The following is a 12,500-nucleotide window of genomic DNA, read 5'->3' on the forward strand; positions in this document are numbered from 1 at the left end:
TGTATAAAGTGTTGGTAGGTTAGCTCATTCGGATGTGTGTTGTGTCAAGTTGAGTGTTTTTAAAGAACTTAGCACTGACTGAGGAATGCTTGTAACCACTTGAATAAAAAAACACCAACAACAAAATAGCAAAACTAAAGACACACCATGTTACATTTTGCCATCTCTGTGTGAAAAGATGGAACGGCGTGGACCAGATAGAATAAATGAGCATTTACAGGATCTGTGATTTGTACGTTTATATATATTTGCTTTTTAAATCAAACAAACACTAAAACATAAACCCAAAGCGCAGGACGCTGTTATACGAACAGGTAGGTTATGCTCCGCTATCACAGTGGGAGAACACAATGTAGACTTACAAAACAGATTTGAAACGACTAGAATCAATAATGAACTTCCCTCGGCCGGTTGCGCAGGTAAATGCATGGGTAAGAACGCCTATGAGTTGTGGTACGAGGCTTGTGTTTCATTATTATAATCAAGATTGAATATAAGTGTGCCAGTGACACATTTTCCCCAAACGACTGTGAAGACGTTTGTTCGTGTTTGTGTGACATCTGAACTGTCTTCATGCCCACTAAGTGGTCCTTGTTAGCCTCTATGGCGCGCGAACTCTTCAGAGCGCGTTCATCGCCACGTGTTCGCCTGCGCGTGGCAGCTCGAGGACGAGCGCGTGTTGTGTAAAACCCTGTGTGTGTGTGTGTGTGTGTGTGTGTGTGTGTGTGTGTGTGTGTGTGTGTGTCTTAGTTTTAAGATTTCAGTCCCCCCAAGCAATATAAAGACCTAACAATGTAGTATCCTGGGATTTTGATTAAATACGTTTCTAAAGGAGTTGTAATTGCACTGCAGTGGACACTCATCGTATGTGACACGCCACTGGTTTTGATGGGTTTGTGAGTGTGCACAGAGCTGGGTGCTGGCGGGATTAATTTCGCCATAGTCACGTGACATGGGCGTTCGTAATCCCACTCCGGAGAAATCAGTATCAGGCGCCCATCTCGAGCCTTGAGAAAGCGGTGAGATCACATTCTATATTACTCTTACTTTTCATGTCTAAAAGGTAATAATGTCGCCAACTCGATGACTTAGATAGCTAAAGCAGTGTAGGAGTGAGATTATTTTAACGTTGCTGTTAGAAACTGGACCCAGAATCTAAGGCGAAAAAGAGATTACGCAACAGCGATGAACAAATCTAGCTGTAAAAACACGAAAGCTCAATACTCCCTCAGATTCATAGTTTTTAGGAAAGAAATGTGTGCAGTGTAAAAAGCATGGCTCGTTTGACTTTTAAAGAAAATACTGATGTTATTTTCTATAACGACGCAGGAAAGTTGCCTCAGCGCTCGAGACATTCACGCAAAAATGGCCTGGTTATTAGAGAATAACAAAGATATGAGAGAATAAGTGTATAATAGCACTAACATTAAGAATGGCCCTATTATTAGAGAATAAGTGTGTAATAGCACTAACATTAAGAATGGCCTTATTATTAGAGAATAAGTGTGTCATAGCACTAACATTAAGAATGGCCTGGTTATTGGAGAATAAGTGTATAATAGCACTAACATTAAGAATGGCCCTATTATTAGAGAATAAGTGTGTAATAGCACTAACATTAAGAATGGCCTTATTATTAGAGAATAAGTGTGTCATAGCACTAACATTAAGAATGGCCTGGTTATTGGAGAATAAGTGTATAATAGCACTAACATTAAGAAAGGCCTTATTATTAGAGAATAAGTGTGTAATAGCACTAACATTAAGAATGGCCTGGTTATTGGAGAATAAGTGTATAATAGCACTAACATTAAGAATGGCCCTATTATTAGAGAATAAGTGTATAATAGCACTAACATTAAGAATGGCCTTATTATTAGAGAATAAGTGTGTCATAGCACTAACATTAAGAATGGCCTGGTTATTGGAGAATAAGAGTATAATAGCACTAACATTAAGAATGGCCCTATTATTAGAGAATAAGTGTGTAATAGCACTAACATGTTAAAGAATGGCCTGGGTATTAGAGAATAACAAAGATATGAGAAAATAACAGTGTATAATAGCACTAATATGTTTAAGAATGGCCTGGTTATTGGAGAATAAGTGTGTAATGGCACTAACATTACGAATGGCCTGGTTATTGGAGAATAAGTGTGTAATGGCACTAACATTAAGAATGGCCTGGTTATTGGAGAATAAGTGTGTAATAGCACTTGGCTGCCTGAAGAGAGTGTTTGTGTGTGTGTGTGTGTGTGTGTGTGAGAGTGTTTGTGTGTGTGTTTGTGTGTGTGTGTGTGTGAGAGTGTTTGTGTGTGTGTGTGTTTGTGTGTGTGTGTGTGTGTGTGTGTGTGTGTGAGAGTGTTTGTGTGTGTGTGTGTGTGTGTGTGTGTGTGTGTGTGTGTGAGGTTTGTGTTTCCTGCCGGGTGTTGAGTGCACTGTGCTGAATGCTGATTAAAACTTTTGTGAGATTTAAAGTTGTGTTCCATTAAATTATTTGAAGTCTTTATATGTCATTTATATTGTTCAGTGAGAATGTTATATTCATAAGTGAATATATCATGTTCATAAATATGTACGTTTATGTCATGTTCATTTTAGGCTGTTCCATCAATTAAAAAAAAAACTAATTCAAAATTTTCTCATTAGAAATATTTTACAATATTTATTTTTTGTAGGACAAAACTAAAATACTTTAGGTAATTGGAAACATGAATCTAAGGCATTTAAGGCATGTTCCAATTTTAACTATGAAGGAGTTTTCATGTAAATTATTTGTAAGCAGTCATGCTTAGTAAACTAATACAGGACCTTGTTCTCTTTCAGAGATGAAGTGTGTTTGGGTGATTCTTTTCCTCCACTGGTCTCTCTCAGGTACAGTAAACACCAAGAAACAACATTACAGAAAATCCTATCACCGGCTGCAATATACAAACCTATCAGCAGTTACAATATACAATATACAAGCCTATCACTAGCTACAATATACAATATACAAACCTATCACCAACAATATACAACATACAAACCTATCACCAGCTGCAATATACAATATACAAACCTATCACCAACAACAATATACAATATTCAAACCTATCACCAGCTACAATATACACTATACAAACCTATCACCAACAGCAATATACAACATACAAGCCTATTACCAACAACACTATACAATATTCAAACCTATCACCAACAACAATATACAATATTCAAACCTATCACCAGCTACAATATACACTATACAAACCTATCACCAACAGCAATATACAACATACAAGCCTATTACCAACAACACTATACAATATTCAAACCTATCACCAGCTACAATATACACTATACAAACCTATCACCAACAGCAATATACAACATATAAGCCCATCACCAACAACAATATACAATATTAAAAGCTATTGCCAGCTACAATATACAATATACAAACCTATCACCAACAACAATATACAATATTCAAATCTATCTCCAACACCAGTATACAATATTATATCTATCTTATATCTAAATATCCTAAGAAGTCTCCAGGTGAGTAACTGAGGTCAACTATACTGAGAGCTGTAGGGATATTGATAATTGTAGTGAAGTACACAAGGTTTCCAGAGAAGCAAGATGTTTTTAATGGAGGTTCTTCATCAGTTGTACAAGCAAGGTGCTTCTGAGTTTCAACATGCAATGTGAAAGGACTCAGCCAAAGAAAGGGACCTTCACTGGCCTGACGGTGGCGCTGTAGCACAGCATTTTACATTTTCTTCAATATCTTGTAATTTCTGCAACATAAATGTACAATTCTTTTTTCTCTCAAGCGGACAAATCTTTCGCATCTTTCACTCACTCAGTTTTTGAAAACAGACATTCTGTGTTTGGGTCACACCCACCTCTTTGAACCAGCCCTATGGTTTTCAGCCAGTTTTCATAAAACTGGTGTCAATCAATTCAGAACAATATGATCCTAAATAATGATCAAAAACATTTGGATATTTTCATACAGTCTGGCTGTCATGTGTCAATCAACAGCAAATTAAGAGGTGGAGCTTAATTTACTTAATTAGGTACTCAACAATACTATCAGTCAATCTTGGTGAAACTTCATGTATAGCTGATCAGGCTGGTGATTTTGAGGTCAAAAATAGGGGGCACTATAACATGGAAATCATTTTGACATTTCAAAACAATATGGCCTCCATATGCAAATGAACCCTTCCAGATAAGTACATATTGTGCATAAATGGCTGTAACTCATGAATGATTCATCCAATTGTGATGAAACTTCAGAATTTAGCGGCACATGATTTTAAGGTAGTCTGTTGACTTTGTTGAATATGTCAGTAGGGGGCGCTATAAAAGCTAGAAATGTACATCTCAACATACAGACATCAGATCAAGCTCAAATTTGGCATGCTGCATGAGTGACCTTTACTATACGGGGCCAATTAATCATTAACCAATATGTAGAAAACTGTGACCTCCATTGGCCAATCAGAGTCCAGCAGGCATATGACAGGCTTATCATTGACCAGTCATGATGAAACCTAAAGGCTATACATAAGTAAGGACTCTCTGTGAATCTGTGACGTTTCAAATGATTTGGCCACTAGGTGGCAGTGTTCATGAAAATCAAGTATAACGCCTACGTATTTTCACTTAGGAACATGAATTTACAAACTAGACCTAGGAATTTGATCCAATCATGTCTGAATTGGTACTACAATAATCTACTCACTCTCTATTCACTTTGATAAATAATGATCAAAATAAGATTGAAATTTTGCTCTCCATGGTAGTCACTTTGTCCAATCATTCATTGTGGCCTTGCTATATATGACCTACATTGCTATAACTCATAAACCATGTAAGTTATCATTTCAAATCCTTTCTTAGATTGAGGTTCATGTGAGTTTTTGCCAAGTTTGGTCCAAATTGAGCTTTAGAGGGCGATACAGCATACAGACATTTAAAACCCTTAAAACTCACATCATTAATATTATATGCATACTACAAGTACGAAATGGCTGCCATGTTATTCGGTTCCCTGAACTTAATAATTTTTCCATTACAATTTATGTGAAAAAATGCCTTGCCTGTGCAGTATTTTGACCGCTTTAAAAAACAGATAATTATTTTTAAAAATACAGATAATTATCTACAGGCCAAAAGCTCAATCTTTACAAAATTAAGGGTTTTTGATTATCAATCCTGACACATACAGGAGAAACTCTGACTCCATCATTTAGGTCCAGTCAAAGAAAACTACCTAACTAGCCCTCACGACCACACACTGGTACAGAGGTGAGGGAAAGTTGAAGACATCAGCACACACGTTTACACACATACACGTAATGACCGTATGATGTTAAGGCAAACTCACCATCAGGAGGCTCTGCAGTGCACAGTTATCTACTATGCACATAATCACAAACACTTTCGTCATGTCACGAGTCCTAGTAATAAGGGTGGACTGGTGAACTGGAGGTTTGTACGTGGACGTTATTTGACAGGTTCTTCTGTGAGTCGTAGCCCTCGTGAGTCCCTTGTGCCTTATGAGCCCATAAACTTACACGTGCTTGTGCACAGGGTAAGACGTGTCCTGTGATTGTGCACAGGGTAAGACGTGTCCTGTGCTAGGTCCTACGCCAGGCCATTAAGCTTCACACAGAATATTGTTAGAGGTGTGATTGTGCACAGGGTAAGACGTGTCCTGTGCTAGGTCCTACGCCAGGCCATTAAGCTTCACACAGAATATTGTTAGAGATGTGATTGTGCACGGGGTAAGACGTGTCCTGTGCTAGGTCCTACGCCAGGCCATTAAGCTTCACACAGAAAAAGCAGATGTTGAAATCACATTCTCTCCGTGGGGTTCTAAAGTTCTGAGAGAGTAGATCAGTTCTTTGTTCTTTCTTAACTTCACTGCTGCCATAGCAACAACTGACCGTGAAAACCAGTATGTCATTAATGCAGTGTCCATTAGCACTAAAACGTCCTACCACTGCAAATGACAAATCCTCTAATCCTTAATTCTGATGATCAAATGGTCAGCAAGCCTTTTCTTGGCTTTCCCAGTGTAAAACTGACTACATCTCTTAAAGTAACACAGTTGACATCTCCTGGAGTGATGCATGAGGAGGAACTGGTGATGACACCTTAGCCTTTTGTGCCTGGTATTGGCCTGGCTGTGTTAACACATTTACATGAAGGACATCTAGAGCTGTTGCAATGCCACAGCTATTATTTGAATGGTAATTTTTCTCACTCCTGACGAGCGTCTTTGATGTTTTTGTTGCGTCTGAGGGAGATTAGTGGAGGATCCTTAAAAATGGAGGTGGTCTCTGCATCACCCTGGAGGATTCTGGAGTGTTGCAGTAAAATATCAACTCCTGTTTTATTTGTTTTGTTTGAATGTGCACATCCAGCATGGTGATGTTTCTCATTACAGGAGGTCAGGAGTTTAACATGGAGGGTCCAGATGTGCCTGTTGTTGCTGCTCCTGGTTCTGACATCATTTTGCCGTGTTCCATCAAACCCAAAGCCTCTGAACAATCCCATGTGAGTGCTGTGGACATGGAAGTGAAGTGGAGCAGAACAGACCTGAATAGCGCAGTAGTGCATCACTATATGGATAAAATAGACAAGAATGAAGATCAGGATCCTTCATACAGAGGGAGAACAGCTCTGTTCAAAGAGGAGCTACAGTATGGCAACACCTCACTGCTACTGAAGAACGTTAAAGTGTCTGATGGAGGACAGTACACATGTCAAGTTGATTCTGCCCATCACAAAGATCATGTCAGTGTTCTGCTTAAAGTTGAAGGTGAATGTCATTGAATTTCAAATATTAAAATAACAGCCCTGTTTTAATATGTGTTTATGTAAGCAGAAACAGGACAATGCCATTTCAAGCTTTGGTTTTTTCAATCCACAGGTATTGGAGGAGCCCCAGAGATCACTGTACTGGGCACTGACTCAGGTGAGGTTTTTCTCCAGTGTGACTCTAAGGGCTGGTGGCCTGTACCTGAACTCCAGTGGCTGGACAGTGAAGGAGCAGAAGTGCCTGCTGGAGTAAAAGAGTCCCATAGAGATGACAGAGGCTTTAATGTGAGACTCCACCTCACTGCAAACAGCAACAGCACCAAAACCTACATCTGCAGAGTGAAACAGGGGCAGCATGTGATGGAGGAAAAGATCGACATTACTGGTAATTTACACTACTGAAAATCATTTTACACTACTCAAAAATCATATGTATATGTACAGCTATTATGTATTATATATATATATACATGTATTATTGGTGCTCAAAGTGGACTGATACTCACCGGTACGCAGTACCAAAACTTTTACTCTTTGGTGTAATGTGACTTTTTCTCATGTAACTGAACTTCTCACAAGCTCCTTGTAGGCTTTTCTATAATAAGCCTGCACGAACTACATTACCCAGGGGGCACTATGTGATGCGCCCCTGTTCCCATTCTCTCTACAACTCTAGAACAAGAAGAGTTAACTTGCAATAATCAATGCGAAAATGATGCTGTCAGGTTTGAGAAGAAAAAGGTAGGGTGAACTCCGTGGACTGTAGCTCGGTTTGGCCAAGTTGTTATCAAGAATGTACTGAACCTCTGACGTCATAAGTGGATATGGGTTTGATCACATTTGGGTGCTTTCACACCTACCTTGTTTGGAGTAGACTTATTAAATGTTTCTTTAGTTCAGTCCATTTTGGCAGGTGTGAAACTCAAGGGGCTGTGTTTTTTCTGGACCCAAGACCACATGCTCTCAATTTCGGTTCATTTGGTGGCGTGAGAAAGCTGTTTTCTAGACCGGGAACAGTACAGAGAACCAATCACTGGTCCTCGTGATCTCTGGTCCTCCTGATCTGGTGTCCTCCTGATCTCTGGTCCTCCTAATCTCTGGTCCTCCTAATCTCTGGTCCTCCTGATCTCTGGTACTCCTGATCTCTGGTACTCCTGATCTATTGTCCTCCTGATCTCTGGTCCTTCTGATCTCTGGTCCTTCTGATCTGGTGTCCTCCTGATCTGGTGTCCTCCTGAAAAATAAGGCCTTATCATGTAACTTCACTTTGGAAGTGTCATGATGGTGGGGAAAGGATTGCAGTGCACTTCTTGAAGGCCAGAAATAACAGACCCATGTTATCACTATTATACATCAGTACATGTGTACTAAAACTACATTTTGATAGGAATAATACGACTGGAGCAAAGATACTCAACTCAACTTTGTGGAGTCAGTACATGTACTGACAGCATCACGAAAAACATGGCTGACAACGTTCTCCTACAATGATGATCTCATTTCTTATCATCCACTTTGAAATGTTTTGGACATATTCCTTGTGTATTAAGCATTCATCGTTATACATTTTGGAGATGTTCCTCACTTTAAACTAGTCACTCCATCTCATGCTTTGACCTTGCAATCCTCAGGCATTGGAACAAGCCCAGTGGTCTCTGTGGTGGGCACTGATGCCTCAGGGGGGATCCAGTTAGTGTGTGAAACGGGAGGCTGGACGTCTGAGCCTGAGCTGCAGTGGCTGGACAGTGAGGAAGCAGAGTTGCCTGCTGGATGTACACAGTCTCACCACGACAGCGAGGGGTTCACTGGGAGTCACCGAATCACCGTGTGCAGCAGTGACACCGTCTTCTACTGTAGAGTGAAGCAGCATCCCAGGATGAAGTCACACATCAACATCGTTGGTAAGGTGCTGCTCCACGCTGAAAGACACTGTTGGTTCTGAGAAGGAGCTTGTTTATCAGCATGGGAGCATTTACATAACAGCCCATTTTCTTACCACAAGACATGACAGTGACCTGTCTTCTTCTCTGTGAGTCTTCACATGCCATTTGTGTTCGTGTTATACCATGTAATGTTCATGTTGTAGCATTTATTGTTCATGTTATATTGTTTGTGTTTGGGGTGTGGTGGAGTATCTGTGAAGTGTGGTGGAGTGGAGTGTGTGTGGTGAGGCATCTGTGATGTGTGGCGGAGTGGAGTGTAATGGCATTTAATGGTATATTAAGTAAATGTTATTGTACAGCATGGTGATATTTCTGATGACAGTTCTTTAAACCAGTTAATCTGTACCATGCCTTAATCTCTTAATCCACAGGTATCGGAACAAGCCCAAAGATCATTATAGAGGGCACAGATGGCTCAGGAGGGCTCAGACTACTGTGTGAAATTAAAGGCTGGAGGTCTGAACCTGAGCTGCAGTGGTTCAGTGGAGGAGCACAACTGCCTGCAGGAGATAAAGAATCACACAGAGACGATGAGGTCTACACTGTTAGACGCCACGTCACTGCACAAGGCAGTGGAACCTTTGTCTGCAGAGTCAAACAGTATCCCAAGATGGAGGCAGAGATCACTGTCGCTGGTATGTTATATTTCTTTACTTTTATAATAAGTAAGACATAAGCAGTAGTGATCCATCCTCTTCACAAATCTCACATTCAGTTTTGAACAGCACTCTACACGACATATCTGTTAGTTAAAATAGTTGGGAAGAGGTCAAATTAAATCTAAACTTATTGAAGTAAATGTGCTTGTATATGTAAATGAGATTTGCCTGTTTTTGTTCACAGCCATCTAATTTTACTTTGGTATCTGGTCCTGTGTGTGTAGTTGCCTAACAACTAGACTGATGCACACTCTTCTTTGGCAATTCCATTCTGGCTACATTGTGCTGAGCGTGATATAGCGCCTCCACAGAGTGATGCTGGTATTACGTCACTAATGACACCAGAGTGATGCTGGTATTACATCACTAATGACACCAGAGTAATGCTGGCACTACGTCACTAATGACACCAGAGTGATGCTGGTACTACGTCACTAATGACACCAGAGGTTCTGTTTTCGTTGGTGTCTGTGTCCTAAGTAAGCAGACATAAGCAGTACTGACCCATCCTCTGGTTCCGTTACGGTCTGTGTCCAGAGGTGGTTCTCATCGATGATCCCAAGTATGTACTTGTACATCAGTAGATCCAACTACAAGCTGAAACCGGTTAAATTGATTTATGGAGAAATTAAAAGTGTTCTTATACCCAGAATATGTGTAATTACTTCCCTGTTATGTACCAACTTTCATTTTTGCTCACCTGTTGTTGTAGATGTTTGTCACTAACATGCCTGTGTTTTAAATGGTCTCTGTACAAGTGAGGTCATGAGTAGCCTTTTATAAGGAGAATCATTTATACTGTTGTTACTGACATTCTATTTGGACAGATATAAACTCTTTCGTACTGGTGTAGATACTGTATTTGGGCAGATAGAAACTCTTTTGTACTGGTGTAGACACTATTTGGGCAGATATAAGCTCTTTCATACTGGTGTAGATACTGTATTTGGGCAGATAGAAACTCTTTCATACTGGTATAGACACTATTTGGGCAGATATAAACACTTTCATACTGGTGTAGATACTGTTTTTGGGCAGATATAAACTCTTTCGTACTGGTGTAGATACTGTATTTGGGCCGATAGATACTCTTTTGTACTGGTGTAGACACTATTTGGGCAGATATAAACTCTTTCATACTGGTGTAGATACTGTATTTGGGCAGATAGAAACTCTTTTGTACTGGTGTAGACACTATTTGGGCAGATATAAACTCTTTCATACTGGTGTAGATACTGTATTTGGGCAGATATAAACTCTTTCATACTGGTATAGATACTGTACTTGGGCAGATAGAAACTCTTTCATTCTTGCTGATCTTCCAATTGTGTTTCCCTCTTTACAGCACAAGGATAAAAGGATTCCCTCCACCATGGCGGTTCCCATGGCGACCACACTGTTGTTTGGGTCTCTCTCCTCTTTTCTCTTGTGTTCATACTGTAACATGCTCTCATACTCATATCTGCATTAACAAACAGTTCAACAGGTGTACCTAATAAAGAGCCCTTTGAGTGTATAATCTGTACTCCTAAAGTGCCCCCTAGTGGCACTTCCTTTGTAAGTGATCTGACATTTCTTTTTGTGGATTAATGCTGACGTGATGCCACCTAATGTGTCAGTACTGTGAGACTTTGATTGTTTCCACAAATCTAGTTTTCACAAAACTTCATTTTGTAATTTTTTTCATATTCTTGACTTTTGTTTACTGTGTAAATGGTGTTGTGATTTGACTCTCCAGGCCACCATAGGAAGCACCTGTTACAGAAGTACAATTTAGAGGAGCAAACAGTAAATTGATCACCCTGAGGGTACTTAATATTTCAGTACTTACATCCAGTCATAAATCCCAGAACATCCAGTTGTGTAATAGTAAACCACGGGTCCACGTTTTCAGTCTAACCTGGTGCGTTGGGAACTTGGACAGAGCAAAACTGTGGAACCATCAGATGGGCCACAATGTGTTCTGTACTCATGATTAGGGTGTGCATGTATGTTGTGTTTAGCCATTAGGATGTGTGTGTGTGTGTGGTGTTTAGTAATTGGGATGTGTGTATGTGTGTGGGGAGGGGGTGTTTAGTCATTAGGATGTGTTTTTGTGGTGTTTAGTCATTAGGATGTATGTGTGTGTGTGTGTGTGTGTGTGTGTGTGTGGTGGGGGGGGATCTCTAGTTTTCACTGGGATGACGCTTTGTGGAGTTCAGAGATTCTTCATAATGTTCCATTCTGGTTAAACACACAGTGGTCACCATGAAAGACCTACATGAGTGTGACGTCCTTAACTTCTGTGTCTATAAGCACACGGACACCAGACGAGCTAATTAAGCCTACTGACGAGTTTAACTATATAAACACGCCTAGCTAATTAACATAAATCTACATATGGATTTTTCTGTACACATGTAGACACCAGCTGAGCTAATTAACATAAACTTACATGAGTCTGTAAGCATGTATACACCAGTAGGTATATAAGCATCCACTTATACATATATAAGTATCTGTATGTGAAATGTTTTCACTTTAAACTTGGAATGTGCTTGAGATTGAGGTAAGAGCTTCATCCATCAGTTCACACTCTCACCACTAGAGGGAGCGATTGGGCAGCCACGTTTAGACCAACTGCCAAGCAGGAAGACATGTTCGCTTGTATTTGTATTGAACAACATTTATATATGAATAAATAAGTATGCATATTATACATTTGTAGTAAACATGCATATTTCTATACATTTTGCAAGTTGTAATTACTGTGGCCAGGTAATAATTATTTTACAGTTTACTATTGCAACAACATATCAGTAGGGTAAAACTAACCTGTCTCAAGATGTTTACCAACAGTTCACCAATTCTATAATTGGAAATGAGAAAATAAACATATTTTATTTTTATAAATTAGAGGTTTCTCTACTTGAGACAGTTCATTTAAAACTTTTGCCACTGAAGTGCTAGACTTTGCTGACAGCAGACAGAAAATCCCCAAATAAACCTGTTTAGGGGGAGTGTAGACAGGGCTTAGTCTGCGTTTAATGGGAGTGCAGACAAGGGTTAGTCTGGGTTAAATGAGTGTGGACAGGGG

General features: G+C 39.7%; 2 protein-coding genes across 13 annotated transcripts in view; one reads left to right on the plus strand and one right to left on the minus strand.

Annotated features, from left to right (window-relative positions):
* Positions 1-12,500, minus strand: part of LOC145653032 (uncharacterized) — a 72,769-nt gene that overhangs the window by 15,583 nt on the left and 44,686 nt on the right. The window contains exon 11 of one of the 12 annotated variants that reach the window (XM_081704960.1): positions 7,924-8,056. The exons of the other annotated variants lie outside the window; for them this stretch is intronic. Coding sequence (XP_081561086.1) covers positions 7,929-8,056 — 128 coding nt within the window. The 3' untranslated portion in view covers positions 7,924-7,928. Of the gene's footprint in view, positions 1-7,923; positions 8,057-12,500 lie in introns of those variants that run through there. 12 annotated transcript variants of the gene reach the window in all.
* LOC145653034 (butyrophilin subfamily 1 member A1-like) lies at positions 909-12,122 on the plus strand. The gene is made up of 7 exons (XM_081704965.1): positions 909-1,019; positions 2,827-2,874; positions 6,449-6,823; positions 6,935-7,207; positions 8,454-8,723; positions 9,137-9,400; positions 10,770-12,122. Exons 2-7 carry the CDS (start codon positions 2,829-2,831, stop codon positions 10,778-10,780), a joined length of 1,239 nt encoding a protein of 412 aa, XP_081561091.1. The 5' UTR covers positions 909-1,019; positions 2,827-2,828; the 3' UTR covers positions 10,781-12,122.

This window comes from Electrophorus electricus, chromosome 21 (genome assembly GCF_041902795.1).
Source record: "Electrophorus electricus isolate QZ-2024a chromosome 21, ASM4190279v1, whole genome shotgun sequence".
In the NCBI taxonomy this organism is placed as follows: domain Eukaryota; kingdom Metazoa; phylum Chordata; class Actinopteri; order Gymnotiformes; family Gymnotidae; genus Electrophorus; species Electrophorus electricus.